The sequence below is a fragment of the Tetrao urogallus genome (genome assembly GCF_951394365.1).
Source record: "Tetrao urogallus genome assembly, chromosome: 21".
NCBI classification, from domain to species: Eukaryota; Metazoa; Chordata; class Aves; order Galliformes; family Phasianidae; genus Tetrao; species Tetrao urogallus.
In genome coordinates, this window is record NC_136834.1 from 170,979 (window position 1) to 185,925 (window position 14,947).

The following is a 14,947-nucleotide window of genomic DNA, read 5'->3' on the forward strand; positions in this document are numbered from 1 at the left end:
AGATACTGCTGCAGCCTGCTTGTCTGGGGCATGTGGGTTGTGGGAAGCCAATCAGATCAAGGCTGCTGCCTGCTGAGACAGCTCTGCAGCATAAACCTCTGTTCAAGAGGAATGCTGATCTAAGGCAGAGAGAACTCACAGCTGCATGGGCAAAATTCCATTTTGTTGCCTTAGGGCTTGCAGGGCAGGGCCAGGCTGGTCTTGACATGGAAAAGAGGTCAGGGAAATAGGGAAGCTGGGACAGAGTCTCGCAAATGGCTCAGAAGGCAGTCACACTCCTGCTGTCAATACGGGAGAGGTAGAGCAGGGGCTGCGACGCTTGCTGCAGCAGTTGTCAGGGCCTCTTCAGAGGCTGCAGTGGCTGCCACAAATCAGAGTTTGCAAGAAACCTTCTGTTTCAGCTCATTCCCAAAGGCAACCCCGCAGTGTCTGAACAGCACCAGGGCACCATGGCTCTGTGCTGTGCACTCTGTGTGTCTGAACAGCACCATCACTCTGCGCTCTGCACCCTGCCTAATCCACATCTGCTTCCTTCCTGAGGTTCTCCTCGAGGGCAGACAGCTTGAGACCACAGCAGATCCTTAGGTTATGATGCCTTATTCAAGGCAGGCACGGGACTTCTGCTTCACTTCATGCTGGCCTTTAGCTGGGCCAGCATCTCTTCCTTCTCCTGGGCACAGCAGAGCCTGGTGCAGCAGCACTGCTCCTGCCTGTACACAAGGTCACAGCTTACATCCACCCCAGTAAAACTGTACTCATTGACATTTTCCTGTGGCTGAAATGGATGCAGCATTGATGAAAGGTGACAGGCTAGCCCTACAAACTGCTTTTTGGGCAGATGTGGTGCCCTGGAAAGGGCTTTGTAACAAGTGAGGACAAAGTTCACTTCCTTCTGGTCCCTCTACTTCTATCTTCTCTACCAACTCCTTATTCTTCCACTTGGCTCCATCTCTCCTCCTCATCCTTCTGTTCCTAATGTCTTTCCCCCCTCCATTGATGGAACTAATTTAAACATCACATGCAATTCACTCTTGTTATATGTGCTTCAAGGAAATCCTGGAAAGCCCCACTCGTCTGGAGTGGAAGTGGAGTGAACAATAATGAGAGGAAATGATATTGTAAATAAGGCCATAAGAAACAAGCCAAGGACAAAAAAAAAAAATGTGATGACAAATATACTGGAAAAGCTGAACCACACACCTCTACGTCCTATTTGCAGTATGTACTATAAAAATCCACAAACTTCAGTCAAAGACAGTAGGACATATCATACGATTGAATCCCTGCTGCCTTACTTCTCTGATCAGCTGCTTCTCTGCTTCAACATCAGGAGGAGAGCTGGCTTCCCTTCCAAGTGAGCAGCCTCGGCAGATGGAAGCCCTGCAAAGCAAAGCAGCAATAAAATCATGCACAGTTACTGGGTGGGACTGCCTGGAAACAGAACAAAGGAGCTCGCTGCCAGCAAAGAATATCGCCATCCATGTGCTCCTTTGCACTGCACTCATGTGCCAGAATCTGTGCTGCTAAAATGCCCACTGGCCGCCAGCTCCAGAGGTGTGGGGAGAGGAATCAGCGCCGAGCAGAGCAGGAGCTTCAGGTATATGAAAGCAAATATGTCTGATCTCTGTCAGAATAACAGGAGATCTGTTTCCCAAACCATGTTAACAGATTTGGAAGATAAAATATACTGGGAAGGAGATTAAAAAGTGCAGGGAAATTCCTCCTGTCTTCTCAGCTGTTTTTGAAAGGCAGCAGAAAGGGGAAAAGAGAAAAATCCTTCAGCCTCTCATAACAGTTGACCTTTGTCACAACTCTCAAGAGATGATCAGGTCCCTAAAGATTGCTCCCAGGTTTCCTATTCCTGCTGCCCAGCACAGTGGGTCTGCTGAGGGTGAATCCTTGACGAGAGGACAGAGCATTCTGTAAGGAATGCTGTTAGCGAGGCAAAAACTTCCTGTAGTGCCAAAAGTTCACAGTTCAGGATAACAGAAGCTGAATGCTAATTAAGGAAAAAAAAAAAAAAAAAAAAAGTATAATTGTATTTAATTGTATTTAATTTTACATTGTTATTTCTCCACCACCTTTGCTCTGCCAACTGAAATCCCTTTTCTGTTGACCAAATTCTACCCACACTAACCAATAAGAATCAAGGATTTGAATCCTATCAGCATTTTCTAACAAAATTAGTCATTATTGAAAACTAGAGAAACTATTAGAGAATTAATATGTTCTTTACTGCTGGAATAAGGTCATTTTGACAATACTAAAAGAAGAGCACATTACCAGAATGGACACCTCTTCCTGCAATTGATGAGGTGAGATCTGGTGAGCATTTTACTTGCAAAACCACTTTTTTTGGTCAAAGATAAAACAGCTCTAAGGCTGAGATTTTCTTACCTGACAAATTATTCACATTCATTTCTTCAGCTAGAATGGCCTTCAGCTTCTTAATCTCCTCCTGATATCCCTCAGCAGAGCATCCCTGATACAGGACTTGTTCTTGATGTTTTTCACTCGATTTGCGTAGCACACGACTGAGGCATTCATCATAGCTGTTGTCAGCTGGAGATAAGCATGCTACCATCAGGGCCTCATATTCCCTCCCAGGGAGCCTTGCAGCAGCCTGGTCAGCTTTGAGTTGTGGTGGGGATGTGTCTGCACCTGCCATCAGCGAGGACTGAGAGCACAGAGGGAGGGAAGCGCTGATTTTAGTGGCCTCTTTGCTCTGCTCTCCTGTAGTTCCAGTTTCTGACTGTCTCCTGCTTCCTGCCTGGTTCACTACATTAAGTTTTGCGGCCCTAAGGTGGTCCTGCCCTCTCTCATCTGCAAGAAAATCATTCCAAGTTAGGCGCTACTCAGGAAGCAGCATCTCAATGGTCAGGAACCAGAAAAGGCACTTAATCACAGAATCACAGAAACACCAAGGTTGGAAAAGACCTACAGGATCATCCAGTCCAACCATCCACCCATCACCAGTAGTTCTCACTAAACCTCAACACAAAATCCAAATTAGTTCCTTGAACTAACGTGATGCCACAAGTCTCCTGTTAGTAAGGCAGACACTTTAGGAACCCTGCAATTTCACCAGCTCCTTACCACACTCAGCTTCATACCCATCTTTCATCAAATCAGGCATATTGTCCACAGCACTCAGATCCCTGTGCCCCAATCATTCCTCATGATTGCATCCCGAGTTCAAGGGAATTGCTCCTTCGGCGCTCCGAGCTCCAATTTGCACCAGGGAACAGTTTGAACCATGTCTGCTCACTTCTAGGCAAACTTCTACAAAACCTCACCTTGAATTTAATCAGGAATTAAACCTTATGGATGTGGATGTGGAGGATACCTAAACAATGAATAATCTGATGCACGGGGGAAAGGTTTGTAATGAGAAATAAAGGCATGAGAAACAAAGGAAACCCACTGCCCTGGGGTATTTCACTTACAGTTACAGCAGTGGGTTATTAACTGCAGAGCTTACCATTTGCAGCAGAGCACTGCCTCACAGCACACGCTCTGACATGTCTGGACATGGAAGAATAGGGAAAAAAAGAAAGAAGAAAAAACAAACAAACAATAATAGAGCTTAAACAGAGCACCCTATCACCATTCTTTCTGATTGCTGGGGTGAAGGGACTGCTATAAAACATAGGTTTTCTAACTCTTTCCTTCCCTGTCCCAGCTTATGTAGACAACAAAGAAGTCACTTTGGTCGTTGTCAGCGTCCTTTTACCCAAGGAGGCTGTTTGCTTCCATTGCAGAGCTTTGTGGTTTGGTTTCCATCTTGTAACAAGGTCCCCAGACTCACTGAAATTCCTGCAGGTGTTGCCTGTCTCGTCCCCACGCAGCCCATCAGCTGCTCCTGGTGGCAGAAGCACCAGCTCGATCTAAAACATCTTCCTGCTGAGCAAATCAATCCCTAAACACAACATAAAGGGATAAAATAGCTGCTACTCTAAACACCCTAAACATCAGATGGTGCCTTGCGTGTTTTGCACATCTGCAGTCAGAGCCCCGTGCTCACCATCATCCTGTTTCTGAACTTTTGTTTGGAAATAAAGCTCACGTAGTTGTGAGGAGCTTCTTTAAAACATTAAGCACCTGCAAATTATAACATCCTACATGTGCAACTGGAAAATAAGTTGCAACTTACTCACACACTTCTTTGAGAAGCCTAAAGATGGTAACATAAATACCTGTTCATTTAGGAGCCCTGCACCCAACACAAAACAGGAGTGTAAACGCTTCATTTTCCTTGTTAGGCTTAAAGTTGGGGCTTGACATAACCACATAATGCAGGGATCAGCATCCACCAGCTGTGCTAATTGAGACATTCCATGAACCCAACACACATCACTTTGGGCAGATGTAAATGAGATACTCTCATTAACAGCTGGAACTACCATTTAGAAAGACATTATGCAACTTTCCTGATGGCTGAAACACCTGTGGAAGAGAACACAACCAAGCTGTTCAGGGCCCAGCTGGGGTCAAGGATGAGACAGAATACAGGAGATTAATTTCTTTCTTAGTCCCTGAGGAAACCTTTCAAGGTCCTTGTCCAGATGCAGTAGGCAGCTTTGTCAGCTAAAGAAATGACAGCTGAAATGAGATACTTGGGAAAGGAAAATTAGTCACTAAAACATCATTAAGGGACTCTTTTATTCTATCTTTAAACCCAGATTAGTTGTTTGCTTAAAAGACGTGCCCCATAATTCAGCTAAATGAAGGAATCCTTGTAAGAGAGGTCAGACGAGGGAGACAAGGATACAAGTTTCTCAAGGCTTTGCAATGTCTGAGCTCCAAGGCAGTGTATGGGCTGTGAGTCCTAGCGGCCTTTGCTAGAAATAAAGGCTTTAGAAGATAAAAGAAGGAGAACAAAACATGTTTCCAGATTGATTGCAAGACATTTCAGCCCGAAGGGGAACTGAGGAGGAAAGATTTTGAATATTCAGCCATCTCACTCTACAAAGCATCCCAGTGTCAGGGCACCATGCTGATTTCTATGGACCAAAGTCACGTATGCTCCAACTTCTGCCTGGGGGCTGAATGGTTGGATCCCTCTGGTTGTGTGGATGCAGCACATCCAGCTCCTACCTATGGTGCAGACTTCTATATGGATGGTAAAGATGGAGCAGGAAGAGCCCTTGTTCATCACAGCGTTCCTCCAGTCTGCCTCCACAATCTGCTCACTCTGCACCACGCTGTGCGCAGGCTGCAGGGAAAGCCCCTCCACGCACAGCACCTTTCCAGGTGTGCCTTCAGCTGCAAGCAGGGACAGCACAACACAGGACAGGAGGGGGAGCAAGGCTGCAGAAGGGTGTGCAGAGGGCTGCCCACCAGCTTTCAGACCACACAAAAAGAGGGAACCACCTTTACAGCCAAAAAGAGTGAAGGTTATGAATTTGCTGATGGATTCAGCCATCTCCCAGGACACAAGCAACCCAACTTCTCTGCACTGAGCTGCCTTCTACCTCCTCTATTATTAAGCAGCATAATTTAAGATGAACAGAAATGTTTTTCACCTATTATGGCAAAGTCTCTAATATATATCATCAGTCATAGGGAGCTTTTTAAAACCAAAGCACCGATTCAGTAATCAGATATTGTTACTGGTGCTGTACTGAACCCCTCCGTTCTGAGAGGGCGCCTGATTCGTACCAACGCAGTTCCCCAAATCACACCATCGCACACAGGCAGACTACGTATTTTTTTTCCTCCAGATGAGTTCATTTATCCGATGCTCTAAAATCACATCCAGGCACCTGGGTAGTGTTAAATGACTAATGGCATCTTTTCAAAACCATCAAAGGAATCACTAAATCGTGCAGAAGAAAACACGCAGCACACTGAGAAATGATTGAGGTGTTCAAAGTATCGAACAGTCCATCAAACCTACATTTAAAAAAAACCAAAAACACAAAATAACTGAGAACAGTGCACTCCCACATGAGCTCCTTCTGAAAATCCATCCACGCTGGGAATTTTAAATGAGAGGAATTCATTTGCACCAGCTGTGTTACACCCCACATCCGCTGAGCTCATAACCAAAACCTGATGGTGCCAGCAGGGATCATCAGGGATGCGATAGATCATAGCATGGTTTGAGTTGGAAGGGACCTGTAAAGGCCACCTGGCCCAACTCCCCAGCATCAATCAGGGACACCCACAGCTCCTTTGGGTGCTCAGAGCACAGATACTGCCTTTGGGGGCGTGAGCTCCGAACACCTCCAGATGTTTTGGTGACGCTACAGGAAGGGATGTAAAAAAAAAAATCGAGGCAAAATGGAGCAAATCCTTCTGAAAACTGAACTCAGCAGGATGTTATCCTTGTTTATGTCACTGCAAAGCCGTGCCTGCCCTGAATTAACCCAGTTCAGAACCACAGCCAGGTTGGTTGCACACCATGACTTCTGACTGCACTACAGGAGAACTGGCACAGCTGCACTCCAGGGTGCCACAGAGGCCTTTCCAGGGCTGTCTACAGCCTGGCCACGCCGTGCTCCTACCAGAGCTCCTACTACCTGCTCTTCTGTCAAAGGACTTCGTTCCACAGCTGGCAGCTGAGTCTCGGGGCTTCAGACTGTACAAAATCACTGATGTTAAAAGGCAAGGGAACAAAGACACGGGATTTCAGAGGAGATTAGCAGGCTCTGGGACTCAGAAGAAAGCTGTGGGTCAGCCCAGGCCTTCTGCCTCCACAGGACACGGCTGGACTCCTTGCTAGAGGAAGCAGTGAGGCTGGTGGCTGTCCCCACAGTGCTGGTGTTTCCCTGGAAACTGCTGTGCCCGAGTCCTGCCCTCCTGGTGCCAACTGCAGTCGTCATGGAAACCTGTGTCACTGCTGATGGGGAACAAAGAATGGGGATTTGCAGCAAGCGTGGTCTAAATCAGCACCGAGCCCCTTTTCTGCCTTCTCTCTCCCAATGTAAGCACGCTCGGAAAGCAAAGCAGGGCGCTGCCTGCAAGAGGATTTGGCTTCATGAAGGCAGGAGCCCATGTAGCACCGCCTCCAGGCTGCAGGCACTGCAGGTCCCTTCCAGTGCAGCGCTTCCATGCCCCACATGTGCTGCCGCTGCGGCTTTCCCTCGCAGGTGGGCTTGCAGGGGAGCAAACTGGGGCAGAAGATTTGCAGGTGCCCCCAGGAATACATGCAAAAAGATCTGCAAAGACTCTAAGAGGGGCATTTTGTAGAGGTCTGCCACTTGGTTGGGATTTCAGTGCATTTTTTCCTCCGGCCTTCCTGGCTTCAGCTCCAACATGTGCTTGATATCGGCTCCTAGAAGGTCTCATATGTCCTCACTGTAAATCTCCAGGCAGGAAGCTCTCACCAAGAATCTGATGGTTTCAGCACGCTGTACAAAACAGGAATGAATTCAGGAGGAGGTTCACAGCATGAAGGCAAGCAGGCAGCCCACAGAGTGCCAGCTAGGCACCCACCTCCCTGCTGCACCTCCTCACACCTCCCATGGCATTTCATGCTCGGGTATGACTACCGAACACATTTGCTTCCAGGCCTTAAATATCTCAGGCATGCAGGACTGTATTTCTGTAGGGTTCTATGACAGAGCCAGTACTGAGGTGACTGAAATGCTGTGCTCAGTTAAATCGGCACCCTGCTCCGAGTACAGACATCATGGTACTTTGCAACACCTGACACTGCAGCTCTGCTGGAACCAAATCTGCCCTGATGGTCACACAGCACAGTTTTACCAGCAGTGCAGCTGAGATGGGAGAAGTTACTTCCAGAAGTGAAAAACAGACAAATGGCAGCAATTCAATGAGAATCCAAAGTCTGTCCCCATCCTCTCTCCCAAGTGCACTCCTTCTTTGGGGCGTTCCGTCTGCCTGCTGCTCCCCTGATGTGTTTAGGGTTAAAAACAGTGCTTTGGTTAAAGCACTGAAGTGAAATGATAATACCATCACAGCTCTCTGACAACTGCAATTTTGGGAGAAAAGAAGAACAGAACAGTGTGGATATTACTCCTCCATTTCCCAGAAGGGCTGCCAGCATAAATGCTTCAATTCCTACAGATCAGGGAGCATTATGCTGTAGAAGGTGCAGAAATTGTCTTTGTAGGTACCGCACGACGTTACAACAGGATCTCTTCCACATTATCACACACCCGTGTGCTCTCAAAAACGCGTTCCAGTGAGAAAAATAAAATAAACCAACCACAGAACGGCCTGCAGGTGGGTGGTGAAAACTGCAGGGGCAGTTGACAGTGCTGAAGGCCGGGACGGTTTTGCCATAGGGCAGGAAATCTTCAGGAATATGGATTCAAGCAGGATGCCAGCTGAGTGCAGGGCCAGCAGCAAGCAGGCATCACTGCCGTTCATTCCTGTTTTGGAGAGCCACGGCAGGAACAGAAGGCATCTGGGACTTCCATCTTACACCTATCACCGGCCATTCTATCCTTGTAGCTCCTGCTAACAGCAGAAGTTGGGTTGACCTGTTGGTTTTCGGTGGTTGTGTTTGGTTGGGGTTTTCTGGGCTGCTTTTCCCCTCCCAGCCGCTCACCTGCTGACACACCAGCAGGCACCGCGCATCCCCTCGCAGCTTCTGCTTCGCTTCTCCAGCAGGAAGAGATTTCCCACCTCCTCCAAGGCGTCCCGCTGGGCCGCAGGAACAGCCCGACGCCCTCAGCAGCGCTGCGGGTCACCCTTCTCCTCAACCTCGTTCCCGTGCCGGAAAAGCAGAGCCCTGCCGGCCCCATCTCTCGGCTCTCCGTCCCGGCTCAGCCCTGCACCACTACAGCCCACCCCCCTCTCTACTTAAACCCCCGTGGTTTCGGACGCCGCTACCCACGGCCCGCCGAGGCCGAGGCCCGGTCAGCAGGACCGCCGCTTGAGGCCCCGCCCCGCGGGTCACGTGCCGCAGAGGGCGCGCGCGGGAAGACGGGCGAACGTGCGGCGTGGTGTGCGCGTGCGTGGAGCCGCGCGGGGGGAAAGGGGGGGAACGGGCTGTGCGCGGTGCGGCCGCGTGAGCGCGGGGCTGCAGCTGGACGGATGCAAGAAGGAGTCCGGAGCAGCGCGGTTGCGCAAAGCTGTTTATTCGCGGGGTGGCCGTGGGGCTCCGTGCGGTCGGAGCTGCGGTCGGCTCTAACCGCGCTCGTGCTGCACCAGGGCCGGGCTGTCTTCGTCCCGCTGCTCGTAGCCGGGGTTGCGGCGCCCCACGCTCAGGCGGCAGAAGCAGCCCCCAGGTACTGCCGAGTAGTGCGCGAGCAGCGCCGGCATGGAGCGGAATTCGGCGTGGGAGTGCTGCAGGAGAGAGGCGCCGGTGTGCCGGTGCACCGATGCGTGCTTGCACTGTGCAACCAGGAAGGGAATCACCAGTGCTCCGTGCACTCACGCTCTAAAGAAATGCGCTGAAGCACAGTGTGCCCCTGCGTTCACGCACCCCGATGCCCTGAAGGACCAGCGAACCACGCACCCACCCATCTTGCACCAGTCCAGCTTGGAAACAAAAGCGCTCGTGCACCTACGTGTGAATTCCTCATGCATGCGCACCCTCGTGCACCCACACACCGGTGTGACGCAGCACACTGCATTGGTGCATCCATGCAGTTGGTGCACAGGTGGGTGCAGGTGCACAACAACGTGTTCACACCGGTGCATGTATGCGCGCAGGGAGCTGGTGGAGTCTCCTCTGGAGATGTTCCACACCCGCCCGGACGCCTGCTTGTGCGACCTGCTGTGGGGAACTGCTTTGGCAGGGAGCTGGACTCGACGATCTCTGGAGGCCCCTACGGTTCCGTGGTCCCTATGCACACACGCACCCGTCCACGAACGCATCCGTGCGTGCATCCCCGACCCGCACACCGACAGCACGCAGCCCCCCGCTCACCTCCACGCAGAAGCGGCCCTGCCGCGTCCGCAGCACGCAGTACGGCACGACTCCGCAGGGCGCGCGCACCCACAGGCACCAGCGCGGGGCGCCGCCGGGCTCGGCGCGCAGCAGGAAGGCTCCCGGCGCGTCTCCGCGCAGCAGGGCCACGCCGCCGGCCCTGCGGGGACGCGCGGATGGGTGCGGGGCCGGCCGGGGGCTGCGGGGCGGGGTGGCGAGCGCTCACCTGGCGATGCCGGCGAAGGCCCACACGCTCTCGGCGAGGGCGGCCTCGGTGTCAGGGAGCAGCGCCAGGCCCCGCGCGCTTCTGCTCTCCCATCCCGACGGGGCTGGGGGAGGTGGGGTGGGTGCCCGGCCCCAAACCCCCTCCTCACCCCCCAGGATTTCTCTTTGAGCCCAAATCCCATCCCTGGCCCCTCACCGACACCAAATGTGACCCCAGATCTCGTCCTCCCCACTGAAGCCTCTCCTGATCCCAAATATCCTCCTTGAGCTCAAAACCTTCCTGTGACGCCCAAATCCTCTCCTCGATCTCAAATCCCCTCCTTGACCCCAAATTCCCCTTGACGACGTCATATCCCTTCATTGATCCCCAAATCCTCTCTTTACTCCAAAATCCTATCCCCAAATCCTCACCCCAAATCCCCTTACCAGCCCCAAATCCCCTCCTTGGCCCCAAAATCCTCTCTTTGAGTCCCAAATCCTATTCCTACACCCAAATCCCCTCATCCCCCCAAGTTTCTTCTTCGGCCCTAAATCCTCTCCCTCACCCCCAAAATACTCTCTTCAACCCCAGATCTCTTTGACCCCCAAATCGCATCCTTGACATCACATCCCCTCCTTGATCCCAGATCTCCTACGTGACATCAAAACCTTTCTCTGACCCCCAAATCATTTCCTCTTTGAACCCGAAATCCCCTCCTTGGCACCCAAATCCTCACAGTAATCCCTATGTCCTATCATTCACACCAAATCCCCTCCTTGTCTCCCTCTTTTTGACCTTAAATCCCCTGCTTGACCCCCAAACCCTCTCATTAAACCCCAAATCCTATCCTTCATGCCAAATCCTTGCATTGGCTCCAAAACCCTCTTTGACCCCAAATCCTTTCTGACTTCAAAATCCTTTCCTCATCCCAAATCGCCTCTTCTTGATCCCAAATCTCATCTTTGACCCTGAATTCCCTCAACAACCCCAAATCCCCTTGTTGACACCCAAATCCTCTCAATGACCCCAAATCCCCTTGTTGGCCTCCAAATCCTCTATCTGATCCCCAAAATCCTCAACCTCTGACCCCTTCTGACCCCAGAATCCCCTCAAATGACTCCAGATCCTCAACCCGCAACCCCAAATCCCTTCTCTGACTCCAAAATCCCCTCCTTGATCCCAAATCCTCTCCTGAACCCCAAAATCCCCTTCCTGATCCGCCAGAATCCCAGCTTGACCCCAAACCCCCTCAGTGGCCCCACAATACCCTCCTTGAGCCCCAAATCCCCATCTTGACCCCTAATGCCCTCAATGGCCCCACAATCCCCTCCTTAACCTCCAAATCCTCTCTTTGACCCCCTAAATCCTCTTCTCAATCTCAAGTCCCCTCTCTGACCCTGAAATCCCCATCTTGACTCCAAATTCCCTCAATGGCTCCGCAATCTCCTCCCTGACCCCCAAGTCCCCTCAAATGTCCCGAATCCCCTCATTAGCCCCCCAATCCTCTCTTTGATCCCCCAAATCTTCAACTTCTAACCCCTCTCTGACGCTAGAATCCCCTCAAACATCCTCAAATCCTCTTCTCAAGCCACAGTTCCCTCTCTGACCCCAAATCCCTTCACTGACCCCAAGGTTTCCTCCTCGACCCCCAAATCATCCCTTTGACTCCCAAAGTCCTCTCCTCCACCCAAATTCCTTCTCTGACCCTAAATCCCCTCAATGGCCCCGCAATCCCCTCTTTGACCCCCCAAATCCTCTCCTCGGTCCCAAATACCCCGTCTGACCCCAAGATCCCTTCCTTGACGCCAAATCCCCTCCTTGACCCCAGATCATCTCTTTGACCCTCCCGAAGCCCTTGCCTCCACCCAAACCCCCCCTCTGACCCTCAAACTGCCCTTTGACCCTGGCCCCCTCCCCGTCCCCACGCCCCCACCACTCACCACCCTCTCTGTGCTGCAGTTGACTCTCAGCCCCGCAGTCTCGGTAGGCACCCGAGCGCAGCACTTTGCTGCGGATCGCCTTTTTGCGCACCAGCACTGGGGAGCAGTACGGGTTCCCTGGGTGCCAACCCGCAGCGCGGCCCTCGGCCTCCACCCGTCTCTCTTGGAGCAGATGCTGTGCAAAGACGTGCTGTGGAAATAGGCTGAGAGTTAAAGATGGAGCAAGGAAAGGCCGTGTGAGGAAGGGCCATGGAGTGTGCTGTGCAAAAGTGCTGTGCAAAAGTGCTGTGCAAAAAGTGCTGTGCAAAAAGTGCTGTGCAAGAAGTGCTGTGCAAAAAGTGCTGTGCAAAAGTGCTGTGCAAAAAGTGCTGTGCAAAACGCCATGAGATAAAGCCAGGTGGGGTGGGCTGTGCAAAATGCTCTGTGCAAAGATGTGCTGCGTACAACTGCGTGCTGGAAAAGGCCACGCAAAGAAGGGCTGTGCAAAACGCAGCACTGAAAACAGCAGGGGAAGCACTGTGAAAGCAGTCCGCAAAAAGAGGCTTTGCTGACGTGCTGTGCAAAGTATGTGAAGCACCATGGGAAGGAAGTTCACCTGTTGCAAAATCTGTGCAAGGAAAGGCTGTGCAAGACATGATGGAGAAATGCTGTGCAAAGATGCGCCATGCAAGGATGCGCTGTGCAAAAATGGACTGTGCAAAGAATGTGCTGTGCAAAAATGCAGCATGCGAAAAAATGAGTCATGCAAAAATATGTTGTGCAAAAATGCATTGTGCAAAAGATCAGCTGTGGAAAGGTGCACCATGGGGAAAAAATGCACAATGAAAGAAACGCTCCTTGCAAAGGTGTGTCGTGCAAAGACGCTCTGTGCAAAGATGCACCACGCAGGCATTTCCCATGCAGTGTGCTGTGCAGCGATCTGTGCAGTGCTGCGCTGCAAAGGTCTGCACCCACCCCTGCACCCAGAGGTCCGAGGGCAGGCAGGCGCCGCAGGGACAGCAGCGCGTTGACGTTGCGCGACACCTCCTCAGGGTTGAGGGGCTCCCGCAGCAGCGGGGGGGGGTTGGGCTCAGCCACCTGCAGCTCAGGGTGTGCCTGCAGGTAACAGAGCTGGAAGGAGCGGCACAGCAGCAGGTGCAGCACATGCACCTGCAGGGAGAGAGGGGAGAGAGTCAGATTGATAACGCAGAAGTGATTGAAGCGTTCAGGAGTGGGAGGGTGGGAGCAGGCAGGCACCTCGCCCGGGGGGCCCACAAAGAGGTGGCAGAACAGTGAGCTGGGGGGGCTGCGAGGGTTGCGGGCCACGAAGGCGAACTGGTGCTCGGCGTGCAGGCAGGTGCTGTACAGGATGCGGCGCAGCGCGTGCGCCATCAGCAGCATCTGCAGCGACAGCGGGGCCTGGCTGGGACCATGGTGTGAGCAGAGCCCGGCCCGAGCCTGGCTGCAAATGCTAGTCTGCAAAGCGGGCAGCTGCACTCTGAGTGCTGCAGATCCCCCAGAGCACATCTTCAAAGTGGCATCCGGCACCCTGTGCATCACATCGCACATTGTACCCAGCACCCACCTCCCCATCGGCTCCGTAGACCTTCAGTCCCTGCAAGCTGAACCTGAGCACCACAGGCTTCCTCCTGGGGCAATCCTGGCAGGGACACGGGGTGGTGGTGGGGTCCCCCCGCTGCCATCTGGCGTCCCCCCACCAGCCGTGGGGATTTGAGGGCAATGGGGATGACCCACCTGCAGCGCCCGCAGCTGCTCCTCCAGCTGCCCTGCGTGCTGCTGCAGCTCCAGCTCCTCCAGCATGAAGGAACCCACGTACTGGGGGGGCGACAATCCCATCCTGCTTCAGCAGCCCCCCGTGGGATTCCCCAACGACAAGGGGATGCGGCACTGTGGGTCACACCCGCACCCCAATGGCCTCACCTCTGCTGCCTTGGCGATGCCCCGGCTACGAGGGGGTGGTGGTGCCGGATCCGGCCCCCTCCCGTTGGCTGTCATCTTCTTCTTCATGGCAGCAGCTTCCTAAATCCTTACCCCAATGCAGAGGTCCCAAAATCCTCGCCCCAATGCAGAAGTTCCCAAATCCTGACCCCATCACAGAAGTTCCCAGATCTTTACCCCAGTAAAGGCTCCTGGCTCCCAACTGCAACCTCACCCCAAGCACCATGCGAGGGTCCCCACGGCCCAGCCTCAGTGCAAGGGTTGGGATCCAGGAGCGTTGTGCAAGTGTCCCCAAATCCAGACCCTGCCCCCCAGTGCAAAGTCCCCATGTCCCAAACTCATCACCACATCACCATAACAGGGTTTTCTCATCCTCTGCCCCTAAGCTCCGTGCAGGGCTCACACGTCCCAAGCATGACGCAGGCACCCACGTCCTGATCCACCTGTGATGTCAGGGGTCCCCACACCCTGACTCCAAATAAGATGCATGCGGCCCAAATGAAACCCAAGCAAGATCCACAGGTACCCAAATCCTGACCCCAGGCTGGGGTCCCTGCACCTTGGGGGTGGCAGCATCTCGTGGCAGGGGAAGGGGAGAAGTTAGCGGTAAGGATAGGCCTCAAAGGGGCTTTGGGGCTGAGACCCGTGCAACTCGTGACACCGCTAGCTGCAAAAAACACGGGTTGGGGGTCCAGGCACATGCCGGGTGGGCGCGGGCTCAGGGCTGCCCCATCCATTCCGGCACCATTCGGGGGTCTTTCCCCCACCCCCAGCCAATCCGCAGGCAGGTAGCCCCCAAGCCCCGCCCCCTTTTTCCCACGCTCCATTTCTCAATGGGGCCCCCCAGCCCACCGCCACCGCCACCCCGCAGCTCCCCCAGGGAAGGATGCTGACCCCGAGAGAAGCTCGCCCACCACAGCGGGCCCCGTTCCCCCGCTCACGGGCAGCTCCACAGAAACGCAGGTGAAATCCTCCGGTTCTCGGCCTCAGTCCGGCGCTTTCGTTCCCTGGGGGCTC

General features: G+C 53.0%; 1 protein-coding gene across 1 annotated transcript; it reads right to left on the bottom strand.

Moving 5' to 3' along the window:
• Positions 1 to 9,102: 9,102 nt before the first annotated feature.
• Positions 9,103 to 13,999, bottom strand: SH2D5 (SH2 domain containing 5; the record flags this gene model as incomplete). The annotated part of the gene is made up of 9 exons (XM_079545382.1): positions 9,103 to 9,261; positions 9,848 to 10,007; positions 10,074 to 10,176; positions 11,993 to 12,182; positions 12,947 to 13,141; positions 13,229 to 13,372; positions 13,557 to 13,631; positions 13,727 to 13,807; positions 13,913 to 13,999. The coding sequence occupies 9 exons, from the start codon at positions 13,997 to 13,999 to the stop codon at positions 9,103 to 9,105; spliced, it is 1,194 nt and encodes a 397-aa protein (XP_079401508.1).
• Positions 14,000 to 14,947: the final 948 nt, after the last annotated feature.